This window comes from Scylla paramamosain, chromosome 12, assembly GCF_035594125.1.
Source record: "Scylla paramamosain isolate STU-SP2022 chromosome 12, ASM3559412v1, whole genome shotgun sequence".
Lineage (NCBI taxonomy): Eukaryota > Metazoa > Arthropoda > Malacostraca > Decapoda > Portunidae > Scylla > Scylla paramamosain.
In genome coordinates, this window is record NC_087162.1 from 13975270 (window position 1) to 13994625 (window position 19356).

At 39.1% G+C, this 19356-nt stretch overlaps 1 protein-coding gene across 1 annotated transcript in view; it reads right to left on the minus strand.

Annotated features, from left to right (window-relative positions):
* LOC135105720 (neuralized-like protein 4) overlaps positions 1-18740 on the minus strand; it is a 58103-nt gene extending 39363 nt beyond the window's left edge. The window contains 14 exon segments of the mRNA XM_064014145.1: positions 5071-5319; positions 7398-7591; positions 8119-8336; positions 8485-8575; positions 9019-9195; positions 9547-9646; positions 10335-10431; positions 10726-10866; positions 10955-11155; positions 11365-12278; positions 12464-12617; positions 15065-15178; positions 16132-16233; positions 18525-18740. Coding sequence (XP_063870215.1) covers positions 5071-5319; positions 7398-7591; positions 8119-8336; positions 8485-8575; positions 9019-9195; positions 9547-9646; positions 10335-10431; positions 10726-10866; positions 10955-11155; positions 11365-12278; positions 12464-12617; positions 15065-15178; positions 16132-16233; positions 18525-18680 — 2908 coding nt within the window. The 5' untranslated portion in view covers positions 18681-18740.
* Positions 18741-19356: the final 616 nt, after the last annotated feature.

Genomic DNA, 19356 nt, shown 5'->3' on the forward strand with positions numbered 1-19356 from the left:
ATTAAAACACTAAAGTTTTGAAAATTCAATTTCACAACACATTTTTTAACAACATGTGCATGTAATAAAATGGGAAGAATATTGAGAGAGAGAGAGAGAGAGAGAGAGAGAGAGAGAGAGAGAGAGAGAGAGAGAGAGAGAGAGGAGAGAGAGAGAGAGAGAGAGAGAGAGAGAGAGAGAGAGAGAGAGAGAGAGAGAGAGAGAGAGAGAGAGAGAGAGAGAGAGAGATACTATACAAGTATGTATTCTTTGATTTCCATGAACATGATGATGAACCCAAATATCAAAATAAAGTGAAAAAAATAATTTGCTCCATATTGACAAGACAAAAATAAAAATAAAATCTGACAGAACTTATTCCTCTCACCCTTAAGATAATTTATTATACAAAAATGTACTACTTCTTGAATCAGAGCCCACCATGGCAACAAACACACAGTCACAGTGCTCCCCAAAAGTTGCAGGATGAAATAATGTATTACTAATGAAAACTATCAGATGGGCCTTGCTGTTCACGTTATATATTCCATTCTGGCCAACTGTTCTACAATACTGTGAGTGTGGTCAAAGTTTTAATCTTATAGATCCTAAGTGCCTGACTAAAAACAAAACATGACAAACTATTACAAAGAGTGAATTGATGAGCCTCAGAAAAGACAGACATGAAGTTATTATTGTGACAGAACTAAATCAAGAGTGGAAGCTTGGGGTTCAGACTACACCACAACACCAACCAAGGAAAGCCAGAGATAACATACCTTCATCTTCTAAGGTTGGCATGAAACAATTTAATAAAACTCCTTAGTGAAGGGCTTTGTCATAGAGTTGCCTCCAAGATGTAAGGAGATTCAGTGTTACAGTACCATCATCACAAGAGACAAGAGCATTAAGGGGAAAGGATGAAGGGTGTTACAGGAGAGCCAGGAGGCATGCAACACGGGAGGAGGAGAGGAGGCAGCTGTCCCCTGGTAAGGTTAAGGTGAGGATGAGGTGAGGACAAAAAGTACAGATAAGATAACACAATACAATGTACAAACATATCAAATAAATTACTTAGATACAATAGTTAAACAGGGACAAAACTTTTGTAAATGTAAGAACAAACTAATGTGAATGAATACATAATTTCAAGAAATATAATTAATGAAAGAATAGTAATATTCACACACAAAAAAAAAGAGAGAATAAAAAACAACTTAAATTACATAACATGGTTTAATGTCTGGCTTGATTTTCTGGGTTGAGCAGGAAAGGAAAGGTGATTAAGGTGACTTTGGGCTTCCCTCTGCAGGAATATTCTTACATCTAATTCATACTTAAAAATGCAGATAATACATACTGAAAAATATTTCATCTTGGCATGTCATTGAACATGCAGATATCATAAAAGCTACAGAAAATTTCTTGGCATAGTCTTCTGGAAATGCTTTGACATAATTGCTACATTACTGCCACTGAGATAAGACTTCAAAATATCCTATATGAAAATGTATATGGATTTTTTAAAATATCCTATAAGAAAATATAAGCCATGAAAAAAAATAAATAAATAAACAAATAAATAAATAAACTGTTGGTGATAAACATACATGGCTAGTGTGAAAATTGTGTGGTGGTTTTCTTGACACACAAAAATGTCAAAGCAAACATACAATGCACAATACCTGACACATACTGAATCTTTTGAGAGCATGTTTTCCTCTTCACTCACACAAGACAAAAGAATGTGTTGCTTGTCAACACACAGGAACTTTTGAGAGCTCAACAAAACTGCCTAAGTATTCCTTCTTTGGCCAGAATAAATCCTACAAATGTTTTATCAATAAAAAAAAAAAATAAATAAAATATATATATATATATATATATATATATATATATATATATATATATATATATATATATATATATATATATATATATATATATATATATATATATATATATATATATATATATATATATAATCATGCATTATTAAGTGATATTTACCATGTTAATTTTTCATAGACACCAACTTGAATGATTCCATGAACTAGCCAGGTGAAATTACTCTTTCTCATTATTTTGCAATATATCAAAAAATAGGGAGCATGAATGCTATTCTAGATTTAATGCTGCTTCCAGATTATTAACCATTTAGCAAAGATGTGCAAAATGTTTTCCAAAGAATTTTTTTGTAAATAGTCACTACAGTTGAATTTAAAACTGATTCCATCAAGTGAGGGGCTTCTTCAGCACTGGATTACCTCCTTGCACTTTCATGGAGGAGAGTGGGAAGAATCACATTGGGATCAGTCTGGGACATATCTTGTTATCCCAAAAAGATTCAGGGAAGAGTTGGGAAAGTGGTCTTGGGAACATCCATGACAGTATAAAACTCATTGATAAGACAAACATTCAATTGCTGAGCTACAGATAACTGATATTGATATAAGGAAAAATGTTATCTTCAGAAACTGCCAAAATAAGAATTAACTTATGTGCATGTACACCATCACCATAAAACTGCAAATGTAAACCTGAAATATAAAAGAACCTACATCTGAAATTCATTTGTATTCTAGTCTTTAAAATAAAAAGGAAAGGTAGAATCTCCTAACTGCCAGGTAGAATTTGTGTCATGGTATACATGACCTAGAAAATATAAACTCAAAACTTCATCTTGACACATTGCATAAAAATTCTGAACAAGCATATACAGTATCCGGTAAAAAACAAGTGTGCCCACCTTTTCCCATTAGATATTGGTTTGCAATTTCACAACACAAAAGGAAGACAAACAAGTATCATCTTTCAGGCTATATTTTATTGGTATTCTTTGATTTCTTTCTTTGCTTTGATGGCCACTTCTTGCTATTGAGGCACAGAACCACTTTGTTTCTTGAAGAAATCCCTATCCATGTTTCCTGCAGAGTTTCCCTACATGGTGGACTGAAGATGTTTCACGGTTCAGTGGCTCTTTTCATGCAACAGCTTTCAATGGAGTTGAGATATGGTGAGTTGCCAGGCCAGTCTCTAGCATTAGCATAATGTTTTGCTGAAGGAAAATTGACTTTCTAGACCCTGTAGGCTGAAGTTATATATTAAAAAGTGCATTTGTGTTCATTAAATTATGTAAGCATGTGAGTACACAACATCTTGATATAAATTAATGCTTGTATTTCCTGTAATACCTTTGGCAAAAAGAATAAAGCTCCACATCCACATTCACCACTGCAGCAGACCAGTACCATCATGGGTGCCTGCAGCTGAACAGTCTTTTCACTGAAGCATTCCTCAGAGCAACTGGTACCTCAGGACTCCTCATTTTCTCCTAGTCCTCTGTACTTGTAATGCTCTTGAATATTGAATCATCACTCTAAAATGCCTGCATCCAGCTGTTTTTGGTCCACGTTTCTAAACTCACAGCAAATGGACAACTGTTCATCACTGCTCTAGTGGGTTTTTAGCAGAACACATGACAATTGCTTCAGTTCCCTGGCAGGGTGGTGCTGAATGGTGAACTGAGATGTTTTCTGGCAGAAAAGATGTATTTAAGAAAAAAAATTCCAGCTGCAACCTTGGGGACCTTGAACACTTATCTCCTTAAAAATGAGTCTGCAGCCCTGGATAATTTCCTTGGGGTGTGAGGACTCATGTTACCTGAGAGGCATCATGCAGAAAAGCACAGCTCTGAGCACTTGATCATGTAAAATGTCATCCAGCAAGGCCGGTTATTATACATCCGGGCTGGGGGACCACCTCATGCGTGGTGTCTCATAACAGTCCTTTTGTTGGTTGACATGTAGTTGATTTCAAAAATAAATATTTAACTGAATTTAATTGAAATCCAGCAAAGCCTTGCAATTTTCTCTAGACACACATTTTCTCAGAACAGCAAGAATAGTAGCTTCCTCCCAATCTGAAAATCACTTGAGGAGCACAATGGACAACAGATGGACGATGAAGGTGGGAGAAAATAGATAAGAAGTGATGCCAAGAGGGAGCATCATACACCTACCCAAGACAGTAGCTCAGAGGGCAATGACAATAAATCCTATCCTGCACTACCAATCTAGTTCTCCAATCTCCACTAGAAATATAAGGAAAAATAATCAGATGGTACAAAAACACAATGTCTAATGAATGGTCAAGGCCTTGGGTAATCAAGCAGGTGGACACACTTTTTATCAATGGATACTGTATGGCATAAGTATTTAATACCATTCATGGTCTAAGGATGTCCAATTAGACTAAAAACACAAAATAAATATACATACATTTCTTATACATGTTTTCTGTGAAGGCGAGACAAGAGTGGAAAACAATGAAAATGTCATAAATAGTATATGCTAATAGTTCCCCATTAAATAATTGAGAGAGAGAACGTAGACTAAAATGAGGATCCCTTGGTACAATGTCAGTACTAGTATAAAGAACAAAAAAGAGATAGCTAAGGGAAGCTGACATAACAAAGTCTTCACATGGTCTCCTCCTTAACTGTATTCTGGAGGTGGATACAGGAAGATCAAAAGCTGCAAGGAGGAAAAATAGTTATAGAAGAAATTAATAAGATACAGGTTTATAAAGGGTAAACCTGGAGCAGGCTAAGCAGACTCCAATACCAGGACAAATCCTCACACTTGTAAGGAATGTTAGACAGAGCTGTTGGTTAGTCAGAGATACAGTGAGGCAATAATTTAGAATTCACATAACTATATATAGTTGATACTTTTAATAGAACTTTTGTCCTGTAATCAAGAATTGCTTCTTAAGAAAAATATGCAAGAAACACTAATTAACAGATGTATGATAATTACAATGAATTTTCTCTGAAAGATTGTAAGAAGAAACTGAAGAAACCTCAGAATGTTTATGCAGTATTTGAAACATATTTATGGAATTCTGAAACTAAAATACATCTGCAACATCCTGCAAGAACATCCTGGAACTTGGTTAATGAATGACACAACAATGCCTTATTAGAAACATGACAACTCCTCCTGCGAGAGGCATCCTCAGTGCTGCACCAAGACACCAAGGGAGACTGACAAGTACCTGCAGAAAGGCAAAGACTCCTGGCAGACATACCTGGTGGAAGGTTCTCGCAGGCAGTGCCCTGATCCTCGCCATTGACATAGTAATGGAGGGAGCCGTCAGAGTGGCGCATCATGCCCACCCGTGTGCCCACCACCAAGGCATCCAGATCACAGCGATAGTTATTCATGACAGTCACGCCGTCACGCATCACAGATGAGCCACTCAGCATCCATGTGTCATAGTCAATGTCTGTCATGGTGCTGGGGAAGTCGATGTCCTCTGGAGGGATGGCTGTCACACCTGTGGGGCATAAAAATGTGATTTTTAAAATTTATTTATTTATTTCTCTAGAGAGAGAGAGAGAGAGAGAGAGAGAGAGAGAGAGAGAGAGAGAGAGAGAGAGAGAGAGAGAGAGAGAGAGAGAGAGAGAGAGAGAGAGAGAGAGAGAGAGAGAGAGAGAGAGAGAGAGAGAGAGAGAGAGAGAGAGAGAGAGAGCCCACCGACATGCTGGTCCCTGAATAGGGTCCAAAAGCAGTAATAAAAAATTAAAGGATAAGTGTCTTAAAAACTCCCTCTTGAAGGAATTCAAGTCATGGGAAGGTGGAAGTACAGAAACAGGCAAGGAATTCCAGAGTTTACCAGAGAAAGGGATGAATGACTGAGAATACTGGTTAACTCTTGCATTAGTGAGGTGTACAGAATAGGGGTGAGAGAAAGAAGAAAGTCTCGAGCAATGAGGCCACAGGAGGAGGGGGGCATGCAGTTAGCAAGATCAGAAGAGCAATTAGCATGAAAACAGCGGTGGAAGACAGTAAGAAATGCAACATCGTGGCAATGAGAAAAAGGCTGAAGACAGTCAGTTAGAGGAGAGGAGTTGATGAGACAAAAAGCTTTTGATTCCACCCTGTCCAGAAGAGTGGTATGAGTGGAACCCCCACACACACACACACCCCAAACGTGTGAAGTATACTCCATACATGGATGGATAAGGCCTCTGTACAGAGTTAGCAGTTGGAAAGGTGAGAAAAACTGGCAGAGACATCAAAGAATGCCTAACTTCATAGAAACTGTTTTAGCTAGAGATGAGATGTGAAGTTTCTAGTTTGGACTATAAGTAAAGGACAGACTAAGGATATTCAGTGTGAAAGAGGAGGACAGTTGAGTGTCACTGAAGAAGAGGGGATAGTTGTATGGAAGGCTGTGTTGAGTTGATATATGGAGGAATTGAGTTTTTGAGGAATTCAACAATACTAAGTTTGCTCTGCCACAATCAGAAATTTTAGAAAGATCAGAAGTCAGGCATTCTGTGGCTTCTTTGCATGAACTGTTTATTTCCTGAAGGGTTGGATGTCTATGAAAAGACATGGAAAAGTGCAGGGTGATATCATCAGCATAGGAGTGGGTAGGACAAGAAGTTTAGTTTAGAAGAACATTGATGAATAATAGGAAGAGAGTGGGTGACAGGACAGAACCCTGAGGAACACCACTGTTAATAGATTTAGGGGAAGAACAGTGACTGTCAACCACAGCAGCAAAAGAATGGTCAGAAAGGAAACCTGAGATGAAGTTACAGAGAGAAGGATAGAAGCCATAGGAGAGTAGTTTGGAAATCAAAACTTTGTGCCAGACTCTATCAAAAGCTTTTGATATGTCTAAGACAACAGCAAAAGTTTCACCAAAATCTCTAAAAGAGGATGACCAAGACTCAGTAAGGAAAGCCAGAATATCACCAGTAGAAGGTTGTGAAGTGATAGATGTTTAGGAATCTTTCTGTTGAGGATAGATTAAAAACTTTATATAGGCAGGAAATAAAGCAATAGAACAGTACTTTGAGGGATTAGAACAGTCACCCCTTTTTAGGAACAGGCTGAATGCAGGCAAACTTCCAGCATGAAAGAAATATAGATGTTGACAGAGTTGAAAGAGTTTGACTAAGCAAGGTGCAAGCACAACTACTTATTACAAATTTGTCAAGCCCTGTCAAAGTGTGAATGATGTGTGTATGAATGTGTGCTTTGTCTGGACCACCCTGTGTATGGTTACTGACCTGGTATATAGATGGATAGTCAAGTCATGCAATATATCCTTCCCTACACCAGCAAGGCAGTACTAGAATTCCTGGCTTAATATTAAAAAAAAATGCATTGTCTAAGGACACATTACATACCCATTATGCAAAAATATTAATATTAATGGTACAAGAAATGTTCAGAACAGTACTTATAATTGTACACAGAAACACATCCTCCAATTTTGGATGATTCCTTTGACCTTTCTTTACCTCAGTGGGCCTTTTTTTTTCATTCTTTCATTGACCCAGGCCAATGTTCCTCTTACATAAATAAAAACATAACTACAGCAAGAACCAGTGCACTCACCAGCCTCCAGAGAGCCTGACCACCTGTCCACCATCTTGTCAATCATCACCTCAAACATCTCGCCTTCATGCAGCTGTCTATTGCTGATCACTATTGCATCATTGAACTCCCCATGTGCATTGGGCCGCTGTGCTGTTAGTCCACCATTGAGGATGCGAGCATTCTTCCCATGGAGGTGATGGAACCGCAGGTCACTAAGGGCAGATTTGTGAGGTCAGGTATGAACCTATTTTCCACACAACAAGGATGAAGAGATGACCAGAATATGGAGAATGCCAAGAAATTTTAAACAACATATTGAGTGTGGTCTGTAATATAACTGCAGGCCACTGGTGGCAGATTTGTCAGGTCAGATTGATATACAGGTTAATTTTTCAAAGAATTAGGATGAGAAGATGAACGAACAAGAGAATACAGAGTAGTTTTAAACAATAAACTGAGTGCAGCTTGTAATGATGGTTTAGGAAAAATGCAATTTTGTGGAGGCAGTTTACTGAGAGGTGTGTATAGTAAAGCAGCATGATACAAGAAGACTTATACATTGCCAAACATTCACTGAATCACTTATGACGAAACAAGTTCATCCATATTTGAGTCACACAATAGGAACATATGTACACATACATACGCTGATACACTCCTTCACCCACTCACTTGCCAGTCACCTCATACAAACATGAAAGAGTGCAAACCAAATATAGATACATATTTGAGAACATACCTGTAAATAGTGGAGCTGGAAACACTGGAAGGGAGGACATCTGAGGAGCAGTGGTCAGTGTGCTGCACCACAGTTGCTTGTGCTGCTTGGCCATACAGGTCCACCACACCAAATATATGCTCAGGCACATTGCTGGCAGCCTGCCCCTGGTCCACCCCATTCACAAAGAAATGCAGGTTGCCGTTGTCCTTCCGCAGAACACCCACACGATCCCCAACCTGTGCAGGAGTCAAGGTTTAGGAGTGGCACTTATATTTTAAGTCTATCTCAAAGTCATCTCTTCCAATGAACTGTCTAAATAGGTAACATAGTAAGAGGCAGCAGGATAAATACCCCAAAAGAGCAGAGAAATGCACAACATCTCACCTTCAGTCTGTCCAGGTTCTGCCCGTAGTCATCAATGATGGTTGTGCCATTGTGCATCACACCATTGCCAGTCATCATCCACGTGCCAGACCTGTCCAAACACACAGGTGAAGCAAAACATAATGACATAAAATATGGAAAGCTGCAGGAAGCCATCAGACCTACACTTGGCAGTCCTTGTAAGAAACATATCTACTTACTTCCATTTTTCATCCTCATCCATAAATTTGTCTAATCTTCCTTTGATGCTCCCTAATGAACCAAATTATACAAGAAAATCCTGATGAACTAACAAGGCCTCACAGCAAGTATGAAAAAAACATGCTAGAAGAAAACTGCAATAACAAAACTGAAATATTACAAATAATAAATTCATACATTTATTGCCAGATTATGAGATGACTTCTTTGTCTATAACAGTATCCAAACTATCATGAAAAAAACAAACAATCTATATCTAAACAACACACGATCTGTATTAAAGACAGAACAACCCAATGTGGCCCTCATGACTGTTCCCTGTACAGCACTGACCTCACATTGGTCATGGTGGAGGGGTACTCCAGGTCAGTGGGAGGGTGGGTGGTCACACCAATTTCCAGGGAGCCGGCCCACTTGTCTACACACCGGTCCAGCCGAACTTCAAACATCTCATTTGACTTGAGGGGGCGACGTGTCAGGACAACCCCATTATTGAAGTCATCGGCAGCACTAAAAGTCATGCATCAGAGTTATCAGTCACGGAATTAAAATAAAAAGACTGTTAAGGCGTATTATATGGAAACAGTAACACAAATCTGCAAAATCCAAGTTCTTAATACTCGTAACTTAAGGTAGTAAGTACACATACACATATCTTAAGAATATCTAAAACCAAGAAATGGAAGACTGGAGGCTTTTCCTGTTATGAGCAACATAACAAAAGTAGTTTCCAGTATCATTAGATCATCAGACAAAACTGAGGTCTGAACATTTAGAGGTGATCTGGGAGTAAGGAGGGTTAGTGAAAGAACAAGAATGAGGGTGATTAGCAAGGAAGCAAGAACCACCCGACAACCATACTTGGGCCGGTGGGCTGTGCGGCCATTGTTAATCACTTGAGCATAGGTACCACAGTTGGGGTGGAACAACAGGGCCTCTCCGGTGTCTTCATCTGAGTGGCCTGGACAGGAAAATGTATGTTAATCTGAGGCTGTGGAAAGGAGGGTGAGCTGAAACTAGAGAACAGTTCCCTTCTTGTACTGAATTCCTCCTACTATGATGTCATAAATGGAGCAACATTAGAACTGTGTAACTTCAATGACGTATGATATAGGAAAGTGCAATACCTACAATTATACACAAATACACACATTCATATAGCAATGCTGTCTCCCCAAAATAGGTACAGTAGCCATGACAAGGCACACAACTTTCACATTCACACTCATTCACACCACTCTCTTAGCCCCTTGGCCCCAGACAGAGAAGAAAAAAATACTCCTTCCATCACTTTATGGGCATCAGTTGTTGTAAAGGATTGGGAGTACTAATCATGATACAGTTTTCATACAATTAGTTTTATTATATAATACTGCCTATTAATTTTTTTAAATGTCTACAAAGTAAATGAATGAAGCCATTAAATATGTCTCAGGACCAGTAACAACAAAAACTTAGAATCCTCCTATATAGATTAAATAATTATCATAACAGGGAAAAAAGTTCCTTTCAAACATTTGTCAAATTTGGAAATGTAGACATTAGTGGTTGAAAAAAATAATAAACAAATAATAAATAAATAAAAAATAAATAAATAAAGTAAGATAAAAAATGTACACAAGAAAGTTAAGTTGAGTAAAAGCACTTGCCCGTGTCTGAAAGAGTGGGTTGTGCCTCGCCCATCTGGGTGTTCCGCCGCGTGATCAGGTTCTGCTCCTCCCTCTCATCACGCTCCACAATGGTCACCTATGAGTGCCAGAAAAGAGAGTTAGTGTGGAGAAAACAATGGATGAAAGCCCAACAAATTAGTACCTATCCATATATCAGGCCAGCATTCCTACATGGCATGGCCCAGACAAAGCACCACACACTAATACACACATCATGGACACTATTTGCTCTGTCAGCCCCTAGTGGGAGGGAATGGTCTCATTGGACAACTCTACTACACTCCAGGAGTTTAGGCATAGCTTACTTACAGGAATAAAAAAAACAGGCGCGAACATGAATAAGCGAGATCAGGACAGACCCTCTCCTTACCTTGACAGTCATTCCATACAGATCCACCACTGCCCACACAGGAGGTGGCACACCTGTTGCAGCAATGCCCTGGTCTAGTCCATTGATGTAATAGTGGAGTTCACCCCCTGTCTTGATCATCATACCTATCCTGTCACCTTCCTGAAATTCCCAAATACCATGGTAAGCTTATTAATAAACTCACAACTGTAGCAATGATCCAAGGCAAAAGAGCATAAACAAATCATACCTTCAGCTCATCAAGATTAAACTCTCCATATTCCCGGTGGGTTCCCTTGCCATTGGTGAGGATGCCTGTTCCACTCATCATGGTGGTGCCAGAGCGCATGTTGGTCATGGTGGCGGGGAAGTCCAGAAGGCCAGGATTGTGGGTGGTGATGCCCACCTCAATGCTGCCTGACCACTTGTCCACCAGGCGGTCAATGCGGATCTGAAAGGATAAGATGGGAAAAGAGATCAGCTAAAACTTAATACATTGCAGGAAAAGAGAAAGAAAAGGATTTTGATCATGATATAAAAAACACTATGAGGAATGAAATATCAAAGGTAAATCCTCATTTCAAAACTTAAAAGCAAAGAAGATATGGAGGCAAGACAATGCAAGCTTGACTCAACTGCATACAAGAAAAAAACAAGTACCTCAAACAGCTCGTTCTCCCTGAGGGCACGGTAGCTCATCACCACTCCATTGTTGAACTCATCAAGAGGGCGCCGCCTCTCAGCAGTGCGGGCACCGTTGGACAGTTTGACCAGTGTGCCACACTTGTCATGGAAGCGGAGGCGATCAGACGCTGAAGAGTAACCCACCATGTTGTCTGAAGTACTGTGACTGCTGTTCCCTGACTGGCCAGGCCCCATGTTCCCACTGGCCTTGTCCCCACCACCAGCATTGTTGTTGTTGTTGTTGTTGTTATTATTGTTTTTATTGTTGTTGCTGCCAGAGCCTCCCACAGCACCTCCCATCGTGTAGCCTGATGGGGTGCCGGTCGCCTGAGTGTTATTGTTGTTGTTGTTGTTGTTGTTATTATTGCAGACAGATCCCAGTGTAGCATCAGGCAATGGGGAGTTGGCACAGGTGTCGGGGGGCCGCAGCGAGGCACCAAAGGGCACGTCATTACCACCACCACCACCGCCACTGTCCCGGCTGTCACGCTCCTGGTGTAGCAAGTTGCTATCACTATTGGACATAAGGCTGTTGGCAATACTAATGTTGGCCACATGGTTGCTCAGCGCACTACTTGAGGCAAAGCTGGGTGGGGCGCTGGGAGGAGCAGCAGTGGTGGTGGTGGTAGCTGTCGTAGTGACTGCAATAGAAGCAGCACCTTCAGGGATAGCAGATGCAATGAGGGTGTTGTCATTGTTATTGATGACATTACTGGTGGTGGCTGGGACTGTGGTGTTGGTGGCAGCCGTGGGGGTGATGGTAGTGGTGGTGGTGGTGGTGGCGGTAGTGGCAGGGGCAGGTAGTGGTGGCAGAGGATCCAGCTGTGAGTCTAGGATGTTAGAGTCCCGTAGTGATGACACCTCACTGATGGAGTCCTCATCTAGTGTGTCTGCAATAATTACTCCCTTAGTTAATCACAGAAAAATATAACTAGTGGCTAAATAAACAGCAGAAAAATATAACTAGTGGCTAAATAAACAGCAGTCTCATAATGCTATGGGTATGTGTTGAAATGTATATCCACAATTAGCACAAGGAGGAAGGGAGAACAGTAATCATCATGTGGAGAATTACTGGAATGGAGCTCACTGGAGTCAGGAGTGGCTGGCGCGGTGACAGTGACTTGTGCACATTTGCCATACATGTCCACCACAGCATAAAGCATCTGTGGCAGGTTGGCCGCTGCAACACCCTGGCAGTCACCATTCACAAAGAACTTCAGGTCTCCCTAGAGTGCCGAAGAACATTCCTTGGTTATTTCAGCTTTATCTTTACTTCACTTAAAATACCTACACACATATACCAAGGCTGTCTCCCCAGAAAAATGGACAGCAAGACAAGGCACACAACTTTCACATTCACACTACTCTTTTAGCCCTTTAGTTCCTGATGAAGAAGAAAAAGTACTCCAGCACTCACTTTACAGGAATTAACTTGGACAGTTTACCTTACTACATTAATGTACAGTATCTTATCATAATAACAGAAATACACATACAAAAGGTTGAAGTTCCTCAGTCTTGGACTGAAGTGTTGTTATCCATAATCTCACATATAAAAGAATGTAAGAACTGAGCTGGCAGTTATAAAACCCAGAAAGCAACTAAGACTAATATGAATTGAGATTAAGGTAATGGCTTTCATATTATATACTAAGAACTTAATCACATAAGCAATATAAAATACAAGTACTGATAGCAAGTAAATTTCTAGTCTAAGGGCCAATTTCACAGTTGCTTGGTAAGATTCCAACCAAAAACCTTACCAACTTGGTAACAGGCATTACCAACACTTCGATCTGATTTCACAGTAGTTGTTTTCATGTTTCCGCTAATCCCCAACCTGGTAACGATCATAACAAAATGAATACTTCTGATTCAGTAATGTTGGTATGATGGAGCACCCATATTACAAAAAAACTAGTTAATTCATGACAAAAGAAGTGGCCATGCCAGCACTAAAAAGGGGAGAAAGAGAGAGAGAGAGAGAGAGAGAGAGAGAGAGAGAGAGAGAGAGAGAGAGAGAGAGAGAGAGAGAGAGAGAGAGAGAGAGAGAGAGAGAGAGAGAGAGAGAGAGAGAGAGAGAGAGAGAGAGAGAGAGAGAGAGAGAGTGACTCACTCATGTCCGTAGACACACAGTTGCCCACTAACCTCTTTTCTGACAACTTTGTCTTCCCTCTCCTCTCCTTCACCCATTACCACCTCTTCTGTAATTTACTACCCTCCAACCACCCCAAATCATAAATGTGTGTGAGAGAGAGAGAGAGAGAGAGAGAGAGAGAGAGAGAGAGAGAGAGAGAGAGAGAGAGAGAGAGAGAGAGAGAGAGAGAGAGAGAGAGAGAGAGAGAGAGAGAGAGAGAGAGAGAGAGAGAGAGATTATAGTATTAGAAATTAGATAAATTACCGCTAGCAGGCCTATGCCATATATAAGCAACAAGCGTATTTTAAGCATCCGGAGCAAAGTGGTTAGCCTACTAATTTTGAGAATGATTACTTATTTCTCAGCAAAAATTAAACTTTTTAATCATGATCTACACATTGTAAGGATTAGTAATTAAATTAATTAACTGAATGAATTTAAATCTAGCCTAATGGAAGCCAGCCTAGCTCTCTGATGGAAATGGTAATGTTATTTCAATATTATCTAATATTTCTCTTAGGTGATAAATTCCATACACCCTGTGTGTATGTGAGGATTATTACAGTTTTAACCAAGGAAGCATAGCAGATGAAACAAGGGTGACAAGTAGTGAAGTTTTCATCAGCTGGTGAAGTGAGTTCATGCTGCCATCCAAATTATTCTTAAATTTTATCATATTAATATTATAGCTTACAAAGTGTTGCTGTATTGTTAGATAATTTTAATATATAATTTAGGAAATAATACAAATAAAATAGGATGAGAACTTGTGCTATCTGCAAGAAATAAATGCATTGGTAAGATCCATTGGAGATGCCCAGCAGCTCCCAAGCCTGAGTTACCACAGGTTCCAATTTCTGGTAAGGATTAAAACAAACAATGCCGCAAAAAACAACTGTGAAATAGGATTTGTTGTTGGTAGTGGAGATCACCACACACTGGTAATGATCACAACAAAAGAAAGCGACTGTGAAATCAGCCATAGAAGAGTACTGAGGAAGATAAAGACAAAACCTGTACACACATTTCATAATTGAATGCATCAGAATATGGAACTTGTAAACAAAATTTAAACAGTACAGTGTGATAAGTAGGTAGAAACACATTTTAGATAAATACATATCAGAATTTAATGCATCAGAATGTGGAAATTCAAACAATAAGAAAATTAAAAATAAGGGAAGGTGTAAGAAGCCATCAGGCCGACATGTGGCAGTCCCTACATGAAACATACGTACCTATTTCCACCAATCATCCCCATCCATAAATTTGTTTAATCTTCTTTTAAAGTGCCCTAATGACTAAGCACAACAACATGATTACTGAGTCCATTCCATTCATCTACCACTCTATTTGAGTACCAATGCCTTCCAATCTCTTTTTTTAAATCTAACATTTTCAAGCTTGAAGCCAATATTTCTTGTTCTATCCTGATTAGTGATCCTGAGAATTTTGCTTATGTCACCCTTGTTATATCCCCTATACCACTTAAAGACAGAATCAGTAATAAAGTGACAAAGTAGCCAGTATGTGTACCTGGGACGTCCTCATGACCCCCACCCTGTCTCCTTCCACCAGCTTGTCCAGGTCACAGCCATATGCCTCATGGAGGGAGCGGCCGTCCCGCAGCACGCCCTGCCCCAGCATGATCTGTGGGTGGCAGATGAAGGTACACAGGCACAGGAATAACATGGAAGAGAATGAAGATGAAGATAGAGAGGAAAAGGAATACCATGGAAGAGAATTACCATCATCTTTTACAGGCTGCATATTCCACTGCATTTAGTAAAGAAGAAAAATGTAATATGTGAATCAACTAATTTAATGACATCTGTAAAATTCATCAAGCCAAGGAAAATGTCATAACAGGAAAAGGTATAAGAATATAACATAAAGACAAACTAACTTAATGTATGTTCTTCCTTCCCCAGTCTCCTCAACTGTTAATTCAATTCCCTATACATACTTCAAATTTATTTTTCTTCCTATTTATTGTTTCCTATGTTTCTACTTTCTTAGCCTTCACCCTTCCTAACTGTCCTACTATTTTTTATATGTTCTTTCAACCTTCCCTATCTCTCAGCCTAACCCTCTGTCACTCACCTCCACCCATGTCCCTCCCTTATTTTAATTCTTACTTATGTTTCTCCCCACTCTGTCTCACTCATGTTCCTCAATCATTCTCAGTCTTACTCATGTTCCTCCTTCATTTTAATCCTTATCCATGCCCTTCCTTCACCCTCAGCCTTACTTATGTTCCTCCTCCACCCTCACCTTCATCTCTTTCTCATTTTAATTCTTGCTTATGTCTCTCCCTCATTCTCAGCCTTACTTATGTTCCTCTCTCCTTCACTTTTACTAATATCCCTCCCTTATCTTTAGCTTTACTCATGTTCTTCCCTTACTCTTAATCTCACCCATGTCCCTCCCTTTTACTCAAGTTTCTTCCTCATATGTTGCTTTACATGATTCATGTCTCCCCATAAACCTTCCTCATTTCTAGCCTTGCCCATTTCCCCTATCCACCCTTACCCTTACCCATGTCCCTCTCTCCTCCCTCTTCTTTAGCCCTACTGATGTCCCTCCCTCACTCTCATCCTTACCCATGTTCCTCCTCGTAGGTCGGTGGCAGTGATGGGGATATCGATGACATCTGGATTGCAAACGGTCACACCTATTTCGATGCTTCCACTCCATGTGTTTAACTGTGAAGGGAAGAAACAGCCAGTAAGTTATCATTTCTCTTTCTCTTTCTGCATCCTTGTGTTTTTTAATTAGTTTAACTGTGAAGGGAAGAAACAGCCAGTAAGTTACCATTTCTCTTTCTCTCTTTCTGCATCCTTGTGTTTTTTAATTAATTTTATCATAAAATTAGATACTGTTTCAATGCTTCCACTCCTTATGTTCAACTGTGAAAGGAAAGAGCAGCATTTAAGTTGCTAATTCTCTCTCTTTTTCTTTTTCCATTCTCATGTATTTAATATACAATGGTTGCAATTAGGTACTTATTTTAGAAGAACATTAGGAAAGCTGCAAAAAGTCAATAGGCCCTATTTGAAATGCAATTACTTAAAAATGCTGAAATTGCTAGTCTATCAATTATTATCTTCTTATTGCTATGTTGTCATGACTGAAAAATTCCAAAAGCCTCTGGAGATTTCCTTACTAGAAAGTCATGAGTCATACATCAACAAGAAACAGCAGTGAATATTTGTATACTCCTCAGCTACGTAGAAATGGATCATAGCTTTGAAGTTAAGCTATAGTAGTGTCCCAGTAATACCAGCTATCTACTTTTCATTAAATAACTTACAGATAGAGAAGAGAATAAACAAATTGCATAGTTACACAGTACTCTGGAAGATTTCCTTTAAATTATAAACTTCTGATGGTTAATTTCCCATTTTTCTTTCTTTCATTATAGCAAGAGACAAATCTCTAAAAAAATAATTTCATTGCTCCTCAGTTAAAGCAAAGAAAATAATTACAAATTTCTAAAAAAATTATTTTATTGCTCCTCAGTTAGGGCAAAGAAAATAATTAGTCACTTAATCATGATAATTTGGAGGACATGGGATTTGAGTTGATAGAAGAGTGCTCCATACTGGCCAATGTGATAAGTTATAGCAACAGAATGACTTCCTAACCAATCTCCATAGACCAAATACACAGAGTTGTACCAGTGATGAATTTAGAAACAATAAAACTATGCTGTAATTATATAAAAAAATTAGCAATATGAATAGTAGCTTCTTTAATTCTCCACTATTACTAGAAGTGGACTTAAAAACACATGACAATTAGATAGATGATCAAAAAGAAGTTATTCTTGTGAGTGATATTTCCATTAATCTTTCACCATCAATAAGAAAACAATGTCACTACAAATTTAGCTTTAAAACTACAGGCATAACAATAAGGTGGAAAATTAGGCAAAATCTGACCAATATGAATAATAAATACTGAAATTCATTGCAAACACCAAATCTCTTGCAATTCTGTATCAGACTATTATGTTACTATTAATTTCAGACAGATGAAGCTGAGTGGAAATATTCCACTATTAATATCAGATAGATGAAGCTGAGTGGAAATATTCCAAACAGTGAAATATGAAACATAGTTACTATTAAGCTCCTTGATATAAATTGTCAGAAAATGAAATACATCCAGTCACTAAAGATTGTATTATTCTGATCAGCCATATTCTAGAAACATTACGTCATTGCTTATTTCACAGTGTATATTTCATAACCTCTAAGTATATTAAGAGTTAAATTGAATCAGCAAACTAACCATCTATTATTTTGGTCAGCCACATTCTAGAAATATCATATAATTACCTACCTGTGTACATCGCATAATTCCAAGCATTTTGAGGGTTAAACTGGATAAGCAAACTAAGAAATAACTATAATATCAACCTGTTAATATTCACACCATTTATCCCCAACTACATCATTACTTATTTAACAGTGTACATGTTAACATTCCAAGTATTCTGAGAGTTGAAATGGATCACCAAACGAATAAAGAGCTATGATACCAACCTGTTAGTTCACACAGCTTCCATTCACCAATAAAACACTATCCTCTTGTCAACACCTTGAGATCACAACACCAAAACAACACACCCAATAACACAACACACCACATATTACAAAGTATTTTAAGAGTTAAACTAGACCAGCTAACAAAGAAATATCCGTAATGCCAACCTTCAAACATCCACATACTTTCCACTCACCTATAAAACAATCTCTCTTGTCACCTTCAGGTCACATCAAAACAACACACCCAATAACACAACACAACACAACACAACACAGCACGCAACACACACAAGACCCTCACCAGGCCAAGCAACATAGACCTACACCAGGAAACACCAGTAGAATGAACCGTAGTGTGAAATACTTAAGAGTGAGGAGCGGGGAGGAGCAAATATTGGGGTGTTGACAAGACCTGGGTGGCTTTCTTTCTGTCAATGTCTCACCTTCTTATCGATCGTCACTTCGAACACCTCGTTATCTTTGATGGGCTCGAGGCTGAATATGAGTCCTCGGTTGAACTCCTGCGTCGGGTTGCTCCTAAAGGCGGTCTTATTTCCATTAGCAAGGTGAACGCAGCGGCCGCAGCGAGGATGGAACATTGCAACCCGTCTTCTCTCTCTCTTTCTCGCTCTCGCCCTCAGTGTTGTTGCTCCTCAGGCTTCACTCTTCCCAACAGGCTCGCTATTCCACCACTTTCTCTCACGTACTGTAGTGTTTTGGTGTACTGTTGGGGTTTGTGGTATTACTGAGAGTTTGAGTTTTGTGATATAATGGTAATTACAGCCTTAAGGGACTGCCACCTTCAGCTGGTCTTTTTTCAACCTTCTCGCTGTCCGATAGTCCCCTCTTAATAAGAAAATAAAGTAATTACTAGTTCTATTATTGGTGGTACCACCACTACTACTACTACTACTATTACTACTACTACTACTACTACTACTACTGCTACTACTACTACTACTACTACTGAACGTATCTCATTACCTGTCTATTAAAGTTGTACAGACATCTATTTTCAGTCCAACACGACCATACTCTCTCCTGCTACTACTCTCTCCAATTATTTGTTTGTATTCGCCTACGATTCTTGCCTTCCACGATTTTTTTTTTTTTTTTATCTGCTAGTATCATTTACCAGAGAGAGAGAGAGAGAGAGAGAGAGAGAGAGAGAGAGAGAGAGAGAGAGAGAGAGAGAGAATGTAACATAATAACGTTGTTTCAAACTATAATGTAGCTAACTAACCAACTAATTAAATGAATAATTAATTACTACCA